At 36.5% G+C, this 12,888-nt stretch overlaps 1 protein-coding gene across 6 annotated transcripts in view; it reads left to right on the top strand.

Moving 5' to 3' along the window:
- Nucleotides 1-12,888, top strand: part of ADAM23 (ADAM metallopeptidase domain 23) — a 64,027-nt gene that overhangs the window by 11,272 nt on the left and 39,867 nt on the right. For all 6 annotated transcript variants that reach the window (XM_005484154.4, XM_005484153.4, XM_005484156.4 and 3 more), the window contains exons 4-7: nucleotides 8,716-8,779; nucleotides 10,907-10,989; nucleotides 11,667-11,730; nucleotides 12,721-12,793. In XM_005484154.4, the coding sequence (XP_005484211.2) occupies nucleotides 8,716-8,779; nucleotides 10,907-10,989; nucleotides 11,667-11,730; nucleotides 12,721-12,793 (284 nt within the window). The remainder of the gene's footprint in view (nucleotides 1-8,715; nucleotides 8,780-10,906; nucleotides 10,990-11,666; nucleotides 11,731-12,720; nucleotides 12,794-12,888) is intronic.

Genomic DNA, 12,888 nt, shown 5'->3' with positions numbered 1-12,888 from the left:
TCACTACAGTCTTGGAGTTCCTAATGAAATGGGACTCTTAATGGTGTGGCTGTGCTGAAAAGTGCAGCTCAAGTCTGCTTGCTGTAAGACAGACAATTCTACATAATTCTTTGGTCTAGAAGAGCTGATTTGTAATACAGGGCAGTGGTGGTTTAGTTGTGTATATACCACATGTTTTTATATCACCCCTGAAAGTGTGGAACTATGATTTTTTTAAAAATTGTAATGACCTCTTTTTATAGATACTGAAAGTTTAAAAACAAGGCAGAAAATTCATACTAAATATTGGACAGGTAAAATGTAATGCCCAAAACTGCATTTGCCCCTTCTATGTCTCTTGAGACTGAGCATGCTTAAAAAAGGAGAAACAAATTTACAGAAACAATTGCATATTGATTTTAAAAAGCATTCCTCTGTTCTTGAGGTTCATATGAGGTCTTTTTTTGGTCTTAAACTGTCATATAAGGGAAGTTTTGTTAGGGATAAAGACAGAAACTTAGTAAATCTAATAGCTTTTAAAAGCAGCAAGTTACTACTTTAGAAAATTTGCAGAACTTATATTTGTGTATTTGGCTTCTTGGCTGCTAATTATCAGATATTTTGATGTAAAGGTGAACTGGAAACATTTTCCTTCATCCATGCATAATTTTGAAGTTAGGTTGCTCTTGCATTTTTTCTTTCAAAATGTTACGTGAAGTCTTGAGTGTCTGGCAAAAGATGAATTATGGGAATGTCACACTATTGAAGGACAAAGAAAGCTTGAAGATAACTGGATGTTCTCTAGACTCTGGAAAAATTATAGTGTAATTGCAAGACTGTGTTGTTTTATGAGGGTTGGACCTGTGCATAGTAATTCCAGTGGATAATCATGACATACTTGTGAAGGGAACCAGTATTTAGTGCCCTCTAAGCTACAGGGAATTCCTCCTCTTGGTGTGCTTTCACTGCTCCTGTCTGCACATCTGCACAAGCAGTGAGTGTGAGCACACATTCCCAGGATGGCAGTGTGTGTGGGGTATGGCTGGTAACACAGACAGTGACAAAGAAAAGCCATTGCCTTTACTGGCACCATGTAAACATGCTGACAGCACTTGGGAGAAGAAAACAGGCTCATGAGGTTCTTCCACAGCTGATGAGAATTGAAAGTTTGCTGGTGAAAGGTACTCCAGCCCTCTTCTGATTCAGGGGCAGGACAGCATTCACTGACACAAACATTAACACAGGCTTTAGGTTCATTCAGTATTGGTGCCCAGGCTTGAGGTCTGTTATGTGGTCAGTGTCTTAGGCCTTAGGCTTTCCAGATACGGATCTCTCTATAGCTGTTGACTGACTCTCAAGTTTCCTTGCAGATCACACCTATGCAGGATAGAGAGCAAGGTCACAAAGGGGGTGTTACAAGTAGGACTTAACATAGGACAGACAGCAGTGATCACGTGCAGGGCTGTGCCAAACAAGCTGACCGTCTTGCAGCTTATGCTAGTGACTCCTTTTCAGGCCACCTCCTCTCTGTTTTCCATAGGCTATGTCCTGATTCACCTTTCCTACCCTTGGCACATTCCCTGAATGTTCCATAAAAATGATTGCACATATCCACAAGTCTGGGCAGACATCCTGAGATAAGTTTGTTCCTTCCCAGGAGACAAATTACGTTGTTTACTGCTTCTTATCTGTTCTAAATTTCTGGCTGAACCTCTTCAAGACCATGCTGAGTGGCTTCTTCCATGGCGTGGTGGTCAGTGGCCTAACAGAGACTATAATGAAGACCAGAACTCTTATCTCCTGTTCATTAGGATTTGGGTTTTGTTGCATTTCCTGTCTGAGTCTCCTGGTGGATGGCTATTATCCAAGTAAAATCACAAGCCCATTGACATTCCCCATATCCTGGCAATGTTACTGCTTCTCCAGTCCTGCTGTTTGTCCTTGCTTATTTTTAACAACAAATGGTTCATAAGTAAATGACAGATTTTTTCTAATTGTGGCTGCTTTCTCAGCAATCAAAAAATGCAGTGCCTATCACTTCAAAAAGAGAGAGGGAATGAATTTGCTGTGCACCTTGGCTGAAGAAGTTCTGCTCTTGTGGTATCAGGAATGTTCTTACTGCCTATATATAAGGCATAGGGTGCTCAGATGCCTTACTGATATCCCTACTGCTTACCTCTTTATGCATTAGGTTTTCTCCTGGCTTCTTTAGTGGTTTTTGTCTCATAAACATTTGACTCTTTAGCTGGTTCTGCTCCAGAAAATAACTTCAAAAACCTGTGATAGTTTTTGACTGGACATAATACTTTAAAACTGTAAGTCATAAAACTTGTAACATAAATTGTAAATACCCATAGACAATGATGTGAAAAAGACCCATTCCTGTGTTTCAGTTATTTTTATGTGTAGAGCAAAAAGCAGCATTTTGCTGCTATGTTGGGTTGTAGTTGGCATAGTGCTAGTGTCTAGTCAGAAGCAAAGGCAGAACAATATGGAATATCCTTGTATATGATGAATATATATTTCCATCAGGTGTCTAAGGTGAGTTAGTGCCACCTACACTGTATGTGTTCTGGGCATTTTGGTTTTGTTCCTGTGTGTTTTTTTGAATGTTCTACAAGTAATTGAAGCTAAAATCGAGGATGGTTGTTGCATGCAAACAGGTTCTAGTTTTTGGTTTTCTGTACCACTGTTGGAAACTTTGTGATTTCCTACCTTCTTTGTTGCAGATGCTCTTTTTTCACAGCAAATACTATAACTTGACAATTAAGTGAAGAAAATTGGATATTCAATGTCATTAATCTATAATGGGTTAAATAATGTTTTTAGTTAATACTCTTAGTATGAAAATGGAAGATTGTAAGGTATTTGTAGTGTGGTGATTGAAATGTGGTAGTGGGGTAACAATCCCACTGGAAAAGTTAGACTTACAATTCAACTAAGATTGTCTGCCCAAACTCAATAAACTTCCTATGCAATGAGTAGCATGTAGCATTGTCATAAAACAGAATTTATATAAAGAACCTTTGTTCACTTCGTAAGTTCACTTTTGTCCTCAAATGGCAATGTTGGAACATTGTATTTGGGTAATCAATGATTCTAGTATATCTGACCAGTTTCTTATTTTATATTGCTGCATTATTTACCTTGCAAACATATGTCTGCAAGGTGCTAGAAAATTAGTTTTTAATGATCTCATTTCCAGCAACTTGTAAAAAGGCTTTTAACTTGCTGTTTTTCTGCTGAAAGAGAAGAGTTTGTGCAGGTAACTCTTAAAGTCCTATTTTAAGGTAGCAGGCTTTATGTTCTGGTGTAGTACTAAAACACATTAAAGAGCGGCACTACCAAAAGCAGTGAATTAAAAATGTCTACTTGCTGCTTTTTTAGTGAGGAGGGAAGTTGGCTGTATTTTCTGTCAGTTTAGAGCCATGGTCCAGTTCCAGCACAGGGGGCTGAGGCTGTGCTGGAACCTTCACCCAGTGGGACCGTGGGGGCTGAGACACACCCAAGAATAGGAAATTAGTTAATTGATATGGGCAGAAACAGAGGGGAAACCCAAAGACAAAAATTTCTCTCCCTTCCTATGGATAACTTGCCTCAAAATTTAGGATTCTTGGGGAAGGGGAGGAAAAAGAAATCACCAAAATCAGTCTGTATTTTTTAGCTTTTCCTTCTTTTCTCTGTAGAGGTCCATCTTTCTAGGAGACTCAGTTTCCAGGAAAATGGATTTCTTTTCCATGAAGATATCATAGAAAAAATGTTTGGCCTCTTTGACATGAACTGAAAAAACCCATCCCCACTGCATTTGACCACATGACTTAACAATTTGAGATATTAAAAGATGATGACTGTGGTGGAAAGTTAGTTTCTTTTGTGAAGTGCAGCCAACGTAAGAGAAAAGTTTATCTAATTGTTTAAACCTTATAATTGGTGTTTATTCTTTGCGGTGTATGTTTCTGTAGGACTGAATTAGCTGGAGAATGGTCCCAGAGGAGGTTACAATGTTAGCCTAATTTAAAAAACAGGAGGGCAATAACTGAATTATTTGAGAAACTACTTGATTCTTGGGGTTTTTTTATAATTCTTTTTTAAAATAAAATTTCATTCTTTTAAAAATGAAAATGGGAAAGCTAGTTACAGTTTTTCAGAAGGAAACTTTGAGTATTTATGACATTCCTTAAATAAACAATAGAAATTTAATAAATTCACCTAAAAACTGTGAGTTCAACAAAGTTTGTGAATATAATTGAAACTGTTAATATAAACAAGGCTGTAGATGGGCATTGCATTAGATGATCATGCCTTGATTGTTTTAAAACAATACTGCAGCAAGGTCTGTTTTGTTTTTTTGTTTTTCCCGTCTTTATGTGCTACTAAACTCTGTCTGTCAAATGGACAAAAACATCTGATGGGTGTTCGGCTAAATAACTCAACTAAACTGGGTTGCTCAGACACTGGTACTGAGCTTGAAACATTCAGAATAGTTAATTAAGTATTGCCTGGTAATAGGTTAGTGTAAAGATAATTTAAGAAGTATGCAAGAAAGGTAATTCTTGCTGAACTCTGATTTTCTGCAGGCTGTCTGCTAGGTTGCTAGGAAGGGAATTTGCTCACCTGTATATGATATCTTTTGGTAATTTCATAGCCTTTTCCAACACAAATCAATTCTCTCCATCAGGATAGTTAGATGCCAGCTGAGGTAAGCCACTTTTACTCTGCAGCTCTCCTGCTAATGAAAACATCAGCAGTGAAGTACATGCCAGGGAAGTGGTTGTGAGTTCTTCAGAAAGCATCTGCTGCTTGCTTCAACAGCTGGTCTGTGCCTTCAAAGGCAGCAGCTACAGGGAATGGCAGATCCCTTTGCTGCTTATTTTGCATTTCTCAGATAGAAGAGTCAGGGAGCAAGACAGCTCAATAAGAACAATTATCTGAGATAAACAAGGCAGGGTGGAAGGAACTGTAGAAAAGGACACAGCAGACAAATTATTTTGTCATTAGTTCATTCAGTATGTTGCAACTTTGTGTGTTCATTGCACAGGAACATACTAATGTGTCACTACCTAAACAGACTTCTGTCTGATGTGATCATGACTGACACTCATTTCAGTTAAAGCTTGCACTGTTTCTGGTGCTTGTCATACTGAAAGTCAAATTTGCTGTGCTGGATGCATTTCTGCCCTAAGCAAGATGTGAATGGCATAAAATGGATCAAAGGTGGCAAAATACAGTCCAGTGTAGATTAGATGCAAATGTATTTCATAAAACTCAGGTTTGCCTTTCAGAGGTAAATTTAGGCATTCTGTAAGTGATAATGAAGGAAGAAGAGTTATTTTGTGCTGTGGAGACCCCTACTTTATGCATAGAGTTTTGTGCTTCATTCCTCAGACAATTGTTCTACATGAGCTCTTAATCAATGTATTCTAGGCCTTTCTTTTTGATGCCAGTTACATAAAGGGCCCCATCACACCTCCTGGTGAAATTACAGTGATCTTCTGCGTATGTCTTTTGTGTAGGAAAAAATGCTTGAAAGTTATTTTGGTTAAGCATTCTATTTTTTTTTTCCTTTAATACTTTGTCTTTTGTCAGATTTGTCAGTGTTAATAACAGGTAAAAGTTTTGTAGGGGAAATTTACAGTAGCAGTTCTGTGTATATTTTTACATCTGTTGTTATTCCCAGAGTTTTAGCAAAATGTAGAACGAATTTCTTTACCCTTCCCGTCTTTCTCAATGTTTGCAAGCAAGATGTTCTTTTGGATGTTTTGCTAGTGTAGGCAGATAGTTGAAATGAGACAAAGTGATACAAGGTACCTGACAAAAATCAGGTACTTGCCAAGGGGGAAGCATACAGTTTAAGGAACAGCTGACTGTTATTTTATAATGGAATGTTCAAAATTCTTGCTGTCCTGAGGGAAATGTTAAGAGAAAAAAGCCCTTGCATGACCTTGGTGGTTGTGTGGCAAGCTTAAAAACATAATGACCAGAAACTAGAGATAAACACTCCAGTCCAGCCTTGCATGAGAAACAATTTTGTGAAATCAAAAGTCTTATAAAAAGCTTTTCTGCTCCACCTTCTAGGTGATGGATTCTGTCTTACATTTGCCAAAAGGATGCTTCACAAATTAAAGTCGAGTTTTGTTCGTAGCATGGCATTTGGGAAGTATTTCATAAACAGTGGCCTTAATTTTCTGTGGAGGGCATTTGTTCAGCATGGAGAATTCCACTGATGTGCCTTGTGTCCTGCAGATGCCAAAGGTCCATCTTGGAGCTGGCTGGCACCAGCTCTGTTGGAGATGGGGGAAGCTCCCAGCAGCTTCTCAGAGCGCCACTGCCACAGCTCCCCCACTGCCAAAACCTTGCCACACAGACCCCATACATGTGGGGAGGTCGGAGATGAGAAAAGTGTGGAGTCTACTGGGAAACTCTCTGCATCCCTGCTTTGTACTTGCAGTATTTGTGTCTATACATACAGGAGTTTTCCATCATAAGTACTCCATGTTAGATATCCTGTCATGTGGGACACGGTATTAGGACAACACCGAACTGGGAATTCTTTGGCAGTTGGAACTGAGAGGCTAAAGAATGGAAAAGGTTGGCAGATGAGGAACCAACTAAGTTACAAAAGAAGCTCAACCAAAATCCAAGAAAAGAATACTAAATTCTGGAAAGGTGCTGCAAAGGGTAGACTAAAGTTTTGAGCAGCTCTTATGTCATACAAAATAAGATAAATCTGAGAGAAATGCTGTAATTAACTGTAGTTAGTTGTGAGTCAGTACACAAAGGGGATACCACTTACTGCAAGTCTTACGAGATGCAAAAAGCTCTAGATAGCATAGAAAGAAGTTCTGAGATCAGTCATAGAAGAGTCATACTAAAAGAGGGCAAAAAAGAAGGTGTGAAACTGTGAGCTTGATTTGGCAACAGGTAGTTAAGTGCTGATCCAGGAATTTGAAGAAACCAAATGGTCTTCATGAATTAAAGCAGAAATGTCTGTAAAAATTGGAATCTGGTCAGGGCCCTATCATGTTAACACAGTTCCTGTGTTTAATCCTTCTCAGTAATTTTTTTAATACTTGTATTCTAATTACAGTTTTCAGTTTTCTTGCTTATGTCAGTTACCTGTAGCCTTGTCTGTACCATCCCCTACTGGGAGCTGCAGTCTTCATGCTTCATAACAAGTATGAAAAATACAAAGAGTAAAAGGACATTATCAACACTCTAATTGTTTTGTATATGTATGCCTTTTTACAAGCTTCAATCTTGCCATGTTGAAGAAATAAATATTTGCATTGCAGTCAAGTACTTAAACTATTTATACAGCATTTGTATTTTCTGCAGAAAGCTTATAGCTTACTATGACACAAAGTTAAAATTATTTCATGCAACTGAATTTATTTTTAAATATGCACTTTTAAAAAAATCATTTTAATAATGCCTTCACAGTGATGTTTAAGGGAAATTATTAGACTTCAGTAATTATTCACGGCTATTAGCCTTGGTTTTGCATGCCCAGAGTGTGCTGTGTGAGTTTCATGAGGAAGAGCTTCTAGGAGAACCATGGTAACTGACTTCTGCAGGATGCTCTCTAATGAGTGTAATGCCTGATAAATATGGCATGAAGAATTGATTTGAGGAGCCAGGAGTCCCAGAGTTAAAGTGTTATCAGGATTGCTAATAGCCTAATCTGAGTTTGAGATACCCATTATCATAGGTTGTTTTTAGTCATGAATTCCCATCAGAGCTATTTTGCCACACCAGACTTCCATAATGGTGTTTTTTATTTGTAGCAATGATATTTTTGTTTTGATATGTGTACCAGTATCAGACCTTTTAATGATTTTTTAAAATTCTTTTTTTTAGTTGCAAGTGTACCTTAGAGACTTCAAAAATGCTAAGAATTCTGGATCACATTAAGTAAAATGCTTATCTTGCATATTTGGTGGGGCCAGTCAATGTCTTTAATTGCTTTGCTCTCCCTGGGCATTATGCTGCAACCCTGATTGTAACAGGGTGAGATGTGAATGGGGCACTGAGGTTATTACAGGATGTGTACAGGCTGGCTAAGCTTAGTTTAATAAACCAACAAAACTGTAAGTTATACATTATGGAAAATTAGTATGCTTCTGAAATTTTCTTGCCAGAGTTAGAAAGGAAATAAGAATGAGAAAGGTGTCTGAAAATAAAAAGTGAAAGTAAGAAAAAGGGTTATTATGGAGTGTGTTTTGGGTTCTGCATTGTGTGTTTTCTTTTAAGGAACACTATTGTCTTTGGAAAAAAACGGAGTATTTGCAGCTTGTGAAAGTGATTATACACTCCTGTCTTCATAACAATGGTGTATTTATTTGTTCAGCCTTACATACATTCTATTTACTCTTTAAGATAGAATGGAAAAGCTATTTGAAAGTTGTGATGAACTGAAATACATATACTGTCAGCAAGAGAAGTTCTAAGGCCAAGGGGTATTTTTTTGCATATTTGGAAGGCTGGTAATCTAATTGTAAAGCTAAAATACAGGGGATTAGATTGCAGAATGAAATTCCCCCTTCTGTACCACACTCTCACTTCCAGTGTACCTTCAAACCGTTTACGAACTATAAACTGCTTGATTTATTTTTTTTAACTAATGTACAAGCAAAATAAAAATGCTTTGAAAATGGTAACAAAACCTCTCAAACCTACCCATAGCAATAGAAGGAGTACTCAGAGTTTTCTCATCTTTATTTATCCTTTCTTTGACAGTGATTTGTTATCTTCCAATTATGTGGAGATCCACTATGAAGATGGAAAACCAAAATTTTCAAAGGTATTGTGATCTTAAATTGTCATTCTGAGGGAACAATGCCAATGAAATGTTAAAAAAAAAAAGAGGGAGAAAAAATGTTTTGCAAGACTTATAAACTTCAGAAGTGTTTTTCCACACATAGAAGGTGACTGTGATCCCATCGTGTACGGATATCTCAGTGATCCAAGAGGAATTGTACAAAAAAGAAAAGCTGTGTTTTGGGGTGAGGAGTGAGCATTTGTAGGTGGTGGTAGTGAAGATGATCCATTACTGCCAGGACAGTTACATCATGTAAAATATAGCAGGTGGAGGGATTGAAGTCACCACCAGATTAATCTTCATTAACTATTTATGTGTCCTTAGCACAAAGTGCAAGGAGAAAAAATAATGGTAATGTAAGATATTTAAACAAACCCAAAAGTCTTCCAGTGACTTTTGTCTGCAAGGATTATACAGTCATGAAACAGAAAATGAAAGATTTAACTGAAACCTTAACCTCTGGAGTTATTACAAAATCAGCATATTGCTAGACATCTAATTAATTTTGTTTGTCAGACTGGCTCCCAAATTGAAATCAGTGCCATAGGCTATTGATCCGAAGCCAGATTGAAGTTCTGCAAGGTAGTTCAGCCCTAAGGGAACCAGACCAGTCTTTTTGTTTGTTTGTAGTAACAAAATGAGGACTGGAAGGTTCCTAGGAAGGTTATAAACTACATTTGTAGGGAATTACTTTCTTTGTATTTGGTAGAAATGCCAAAATATTTTTTGCAAGCTTATTATGTATGATAGATATCTGTATTTAGAGTGGAGGGAAGCAAGCATTCTGGTTGTGTTCATGTCTTCAGAAAGTCCAGACTGTGTTTCTCCAAATATTAGTTGTCTGCTTCATTATTTTGCCCTTTCTGTAGAGAATCTCAAAATTATAAATGGCTGATTAGGGCAGAATTAAACCACTCCATTGCAATGCAATCACTGAGATAGGCTGTTTTGTTTTCTTCCATGAAGAAGAAAAGCAGTTTCATGTTACATACAAAGGAAGATGTTCCATTAAGACTCAGTATTGTGCAGAACAGGCCAAAATGCTAAATGATGCAAGAAAACAATTCCCTCTGGCATTTAGACTAGCTCATGCAATTGTCAGCTGCAGCACCAGCATTGAGCACTGCGGTTGCTGAATCATGAATCTCACTGGAAAATTATATTAGAACTTCAGACTCAGCAAATGGGCTACCTTTGCATGCTGCAGTAACTTGATCCAAACTTCCTAGGGGATGTTTTCTGAATTGCTGCATTTGGGAGCGATAATAGAGCTCCTGAGGTCACGTTAATGTGTAAAAGGCTTCATTAGAGATAATAAAAAGATCCCAGAACCCCACACAATTTGTGTAGGAGGTCAAATAAAGACTGTGTTCTGGTCCTTTGCAGTATCTTGTAATACTTTTTATGCCCAGGTAAAAGGTTGTTTTGTTTCCTGATGTGGATCTAGAGAAGTGAGGTCTCAATGAAAGGTACTGTATTTTCATGAAAGAGGTAGTTAATTACAAAGATGACTGAAGAACAAACAGCAATTTTTTACTCAGGTGATCATCTTTAAAGGAAAGAAATCAAATTTAGCTGTTAAAAAGCATGTTTTTTGTATTCTCAATGATGGAAGAGTAAACACAGAATGATTACTTTCTGTAAAGTACTTTGATTTAATTATATACAATAACCTGTAAGGAATTTAAATCAGAATCTGAATAACTCATTAAGTAAGATGCACAATGGAAGTAATGCTGTCATAGACAAAGAGCATTTACATGTTTTGTACTGTCTCGAGTTATAATCATTACATAAAGAATGGGTTTAATATGCATGTTGGAGTTCAGATGATATGACACAAGAATTAAAAGTATTTTTATGATGAATAGTAGGTTTTTCAAGCAGTGACTGAGAGACAACTACACTTCAGGGTTTTTAATAAAATTTTTTGAGAATACTTTTTAATTTACCTGAGCTTACTGCTGATAGATGGTAAAGACAAGTACATAAGTGAGGTTAATGTGTATTGTTACTGTTAGATATTTTTGGCATTGGTTTTATGCAACACACATTAAATCAGGATAATTTTGTATGTGTGTTTGTTTGTTTGTTTTTAAAAATTTTTAGGGGGGAGAGCATTGTTACTACCATGGAAATATCAGAGGTGTGAAGGATTCCAAAGTTGCTCTTTCAACTTGTAATGGACTTCAGTAAGTGCATGTTCTCATTTTTTAAGCAAGGCTATAACTAATTATTATTCTTTAATATTGTCTCTTAATATAGAAGGAACTGAAACACTACAGGCTCAAAGATTTTTTTATGTTTTGAGATTGTTCTTATTATCATTGGAATTAGCGTTTTGATGCTGTCTCAAGAAACCTTTGAATACAATAAGTGCAGGTAAATATTTCCCCTGATGACTCATTATGGTAAAGGATAAAAAATCATTATATTTCAGCAGTTTGTATGCTCAGTATTCATATATGATTCTATCATAGAAAAGTCGATCTTTTTGTTAGATTGTACAAGGGAAAAATGCAAGATATTAGCATTAGTTCCTGCTAAGTTCAGCTCAGCTGTTGATTATATATTTTGCATGCTCAGGGTGTGTCGTAGGACTTCCTTTTTCCAAGGTCAAGTCTTTACCCCTTTTGGTATTTTATCATTGCAATGCCACTACATTTACTGTTAGTCCATTAAAAAGTGCCAAATATCTTAATAATCCTCCAGTCTTGGCTTTAGCTACAGGTGGTAGTAATGAACACATTTTTAATATTGGTCAGTTTTTCAGCCCTATTTTTGGTTTTGTCTTATCAAAGTTGATATCCTGCAGTCAAACTGATTGCCTTGTAATCCTAAATATCACTTCTTTTTCTCCATGTTCTAGTGGCATGTTTGAAGACAGTACTTATTTGTACTTAATAGAACCAATGGATCTGACCCACACTGCAGTAAGTTTATTTTTGTCTAATTTATTTGGTTTGGGAGCATGGTCAAGGAATACCAAATAAAAGATCTCAATGAAAAGTACTGAGATCTCAGTGAAATGTATCAATAAGTGATATGTCTCATGCATTCATATGAAAATGAAAAATATTTTAAAACAGTTGATTTGAATTTGTTTAAGGTGGCAATTATGTAATTATTATTTACCTACAATTTTTTCTGCTTTTCTTTAATCCTTTGTTTCCTACTTGCTGCTGATCATTTAGATGCTGGGAACAGACAAGTAAAACCCGTTCCCATAGCACATGATTATGGACTGTCAAAAAGTGTTTATCAATTTGCTCTAGTACTTGAAGGAAAGTGTTTATAAATTCATTTAAAGGATCTCTAAAACTCATTTGTACATTCCTCTCTAAATAGCTGCATGGGATTGCTCTTGGCCTGCCATGAGTCCACAAAAAGCATACTTAAATAGATAATTACATCTGGGTATCTTAAACTTTGTATGTCTTAAGTCAGTGACCATTGTGTAGCTTAAATGATTGTGATCCAGCATATTCAAATATAAGATTATGCTGGATCAGCATATAGGATTGCATTTATGCAAGTATTTTCCTTTTTTTTTTTTTGTGTTTCATGTTTTATGTGTACAACCATTTCTAAAACTTCAGCTGTTAATACAGCTGCCAAAGTCTCACAGACAGTAGAAAACTAGGTATATTTCTGAGTGATTTTTAGTGAAATGTTTTTGCAGCATTGGGACAGAGAATTCTCAAGGTTTGTATCCTGCTTGGTCTGTGGAATAAATTGCAGATGCTGTGCCACAGTTCTCAAGCTTGTCTCGCTCTAGTTTGTACTTGGCAGTATATGTATAGTATGTGACAAATAACTAATGCTGCTGTAGTGACTGGAAAATTATAGATACTGAAAGAAGTGCCGCATTTTTCACTTGATGTTATTAATTAGAAGAAAATTTCATATATTTTTCTTTTTAGGAAAGTAAAAGTAGGCCACATATCATCCAAAGAACTTATGGAACACAAACCTCCAAGCAGTTGCGGGACCTTGGTATGTTTTTGCTTATGAGTTTTTAAATATTGGAAATAATTGTATGTATAACTTGGAAAATTTGAGTATTAGGCTAGGAGTGTTTATAAAATTGC

This window comes from Zonotrichia albicollis, chromosome 10 (assembly GCF_047830755.1).
Source record: "Zonotrichia albicollis isolate bZonAlb1 chromosome 10, bZonAlb1.hap1, whole genome shotgun sequence".
NCBI classification, from domain to species: domain Eukaryota; kingdom Metazoa; phylum Chordata; class Aves; order Passeriformes; family Passerellidae; genus Zonotrichia; species Zonotrichia albicollis.
Note: the sequence above shows the minus strand (reverse complement) of the source record. Positions and strands in the feature narration are given on the sequence as shown.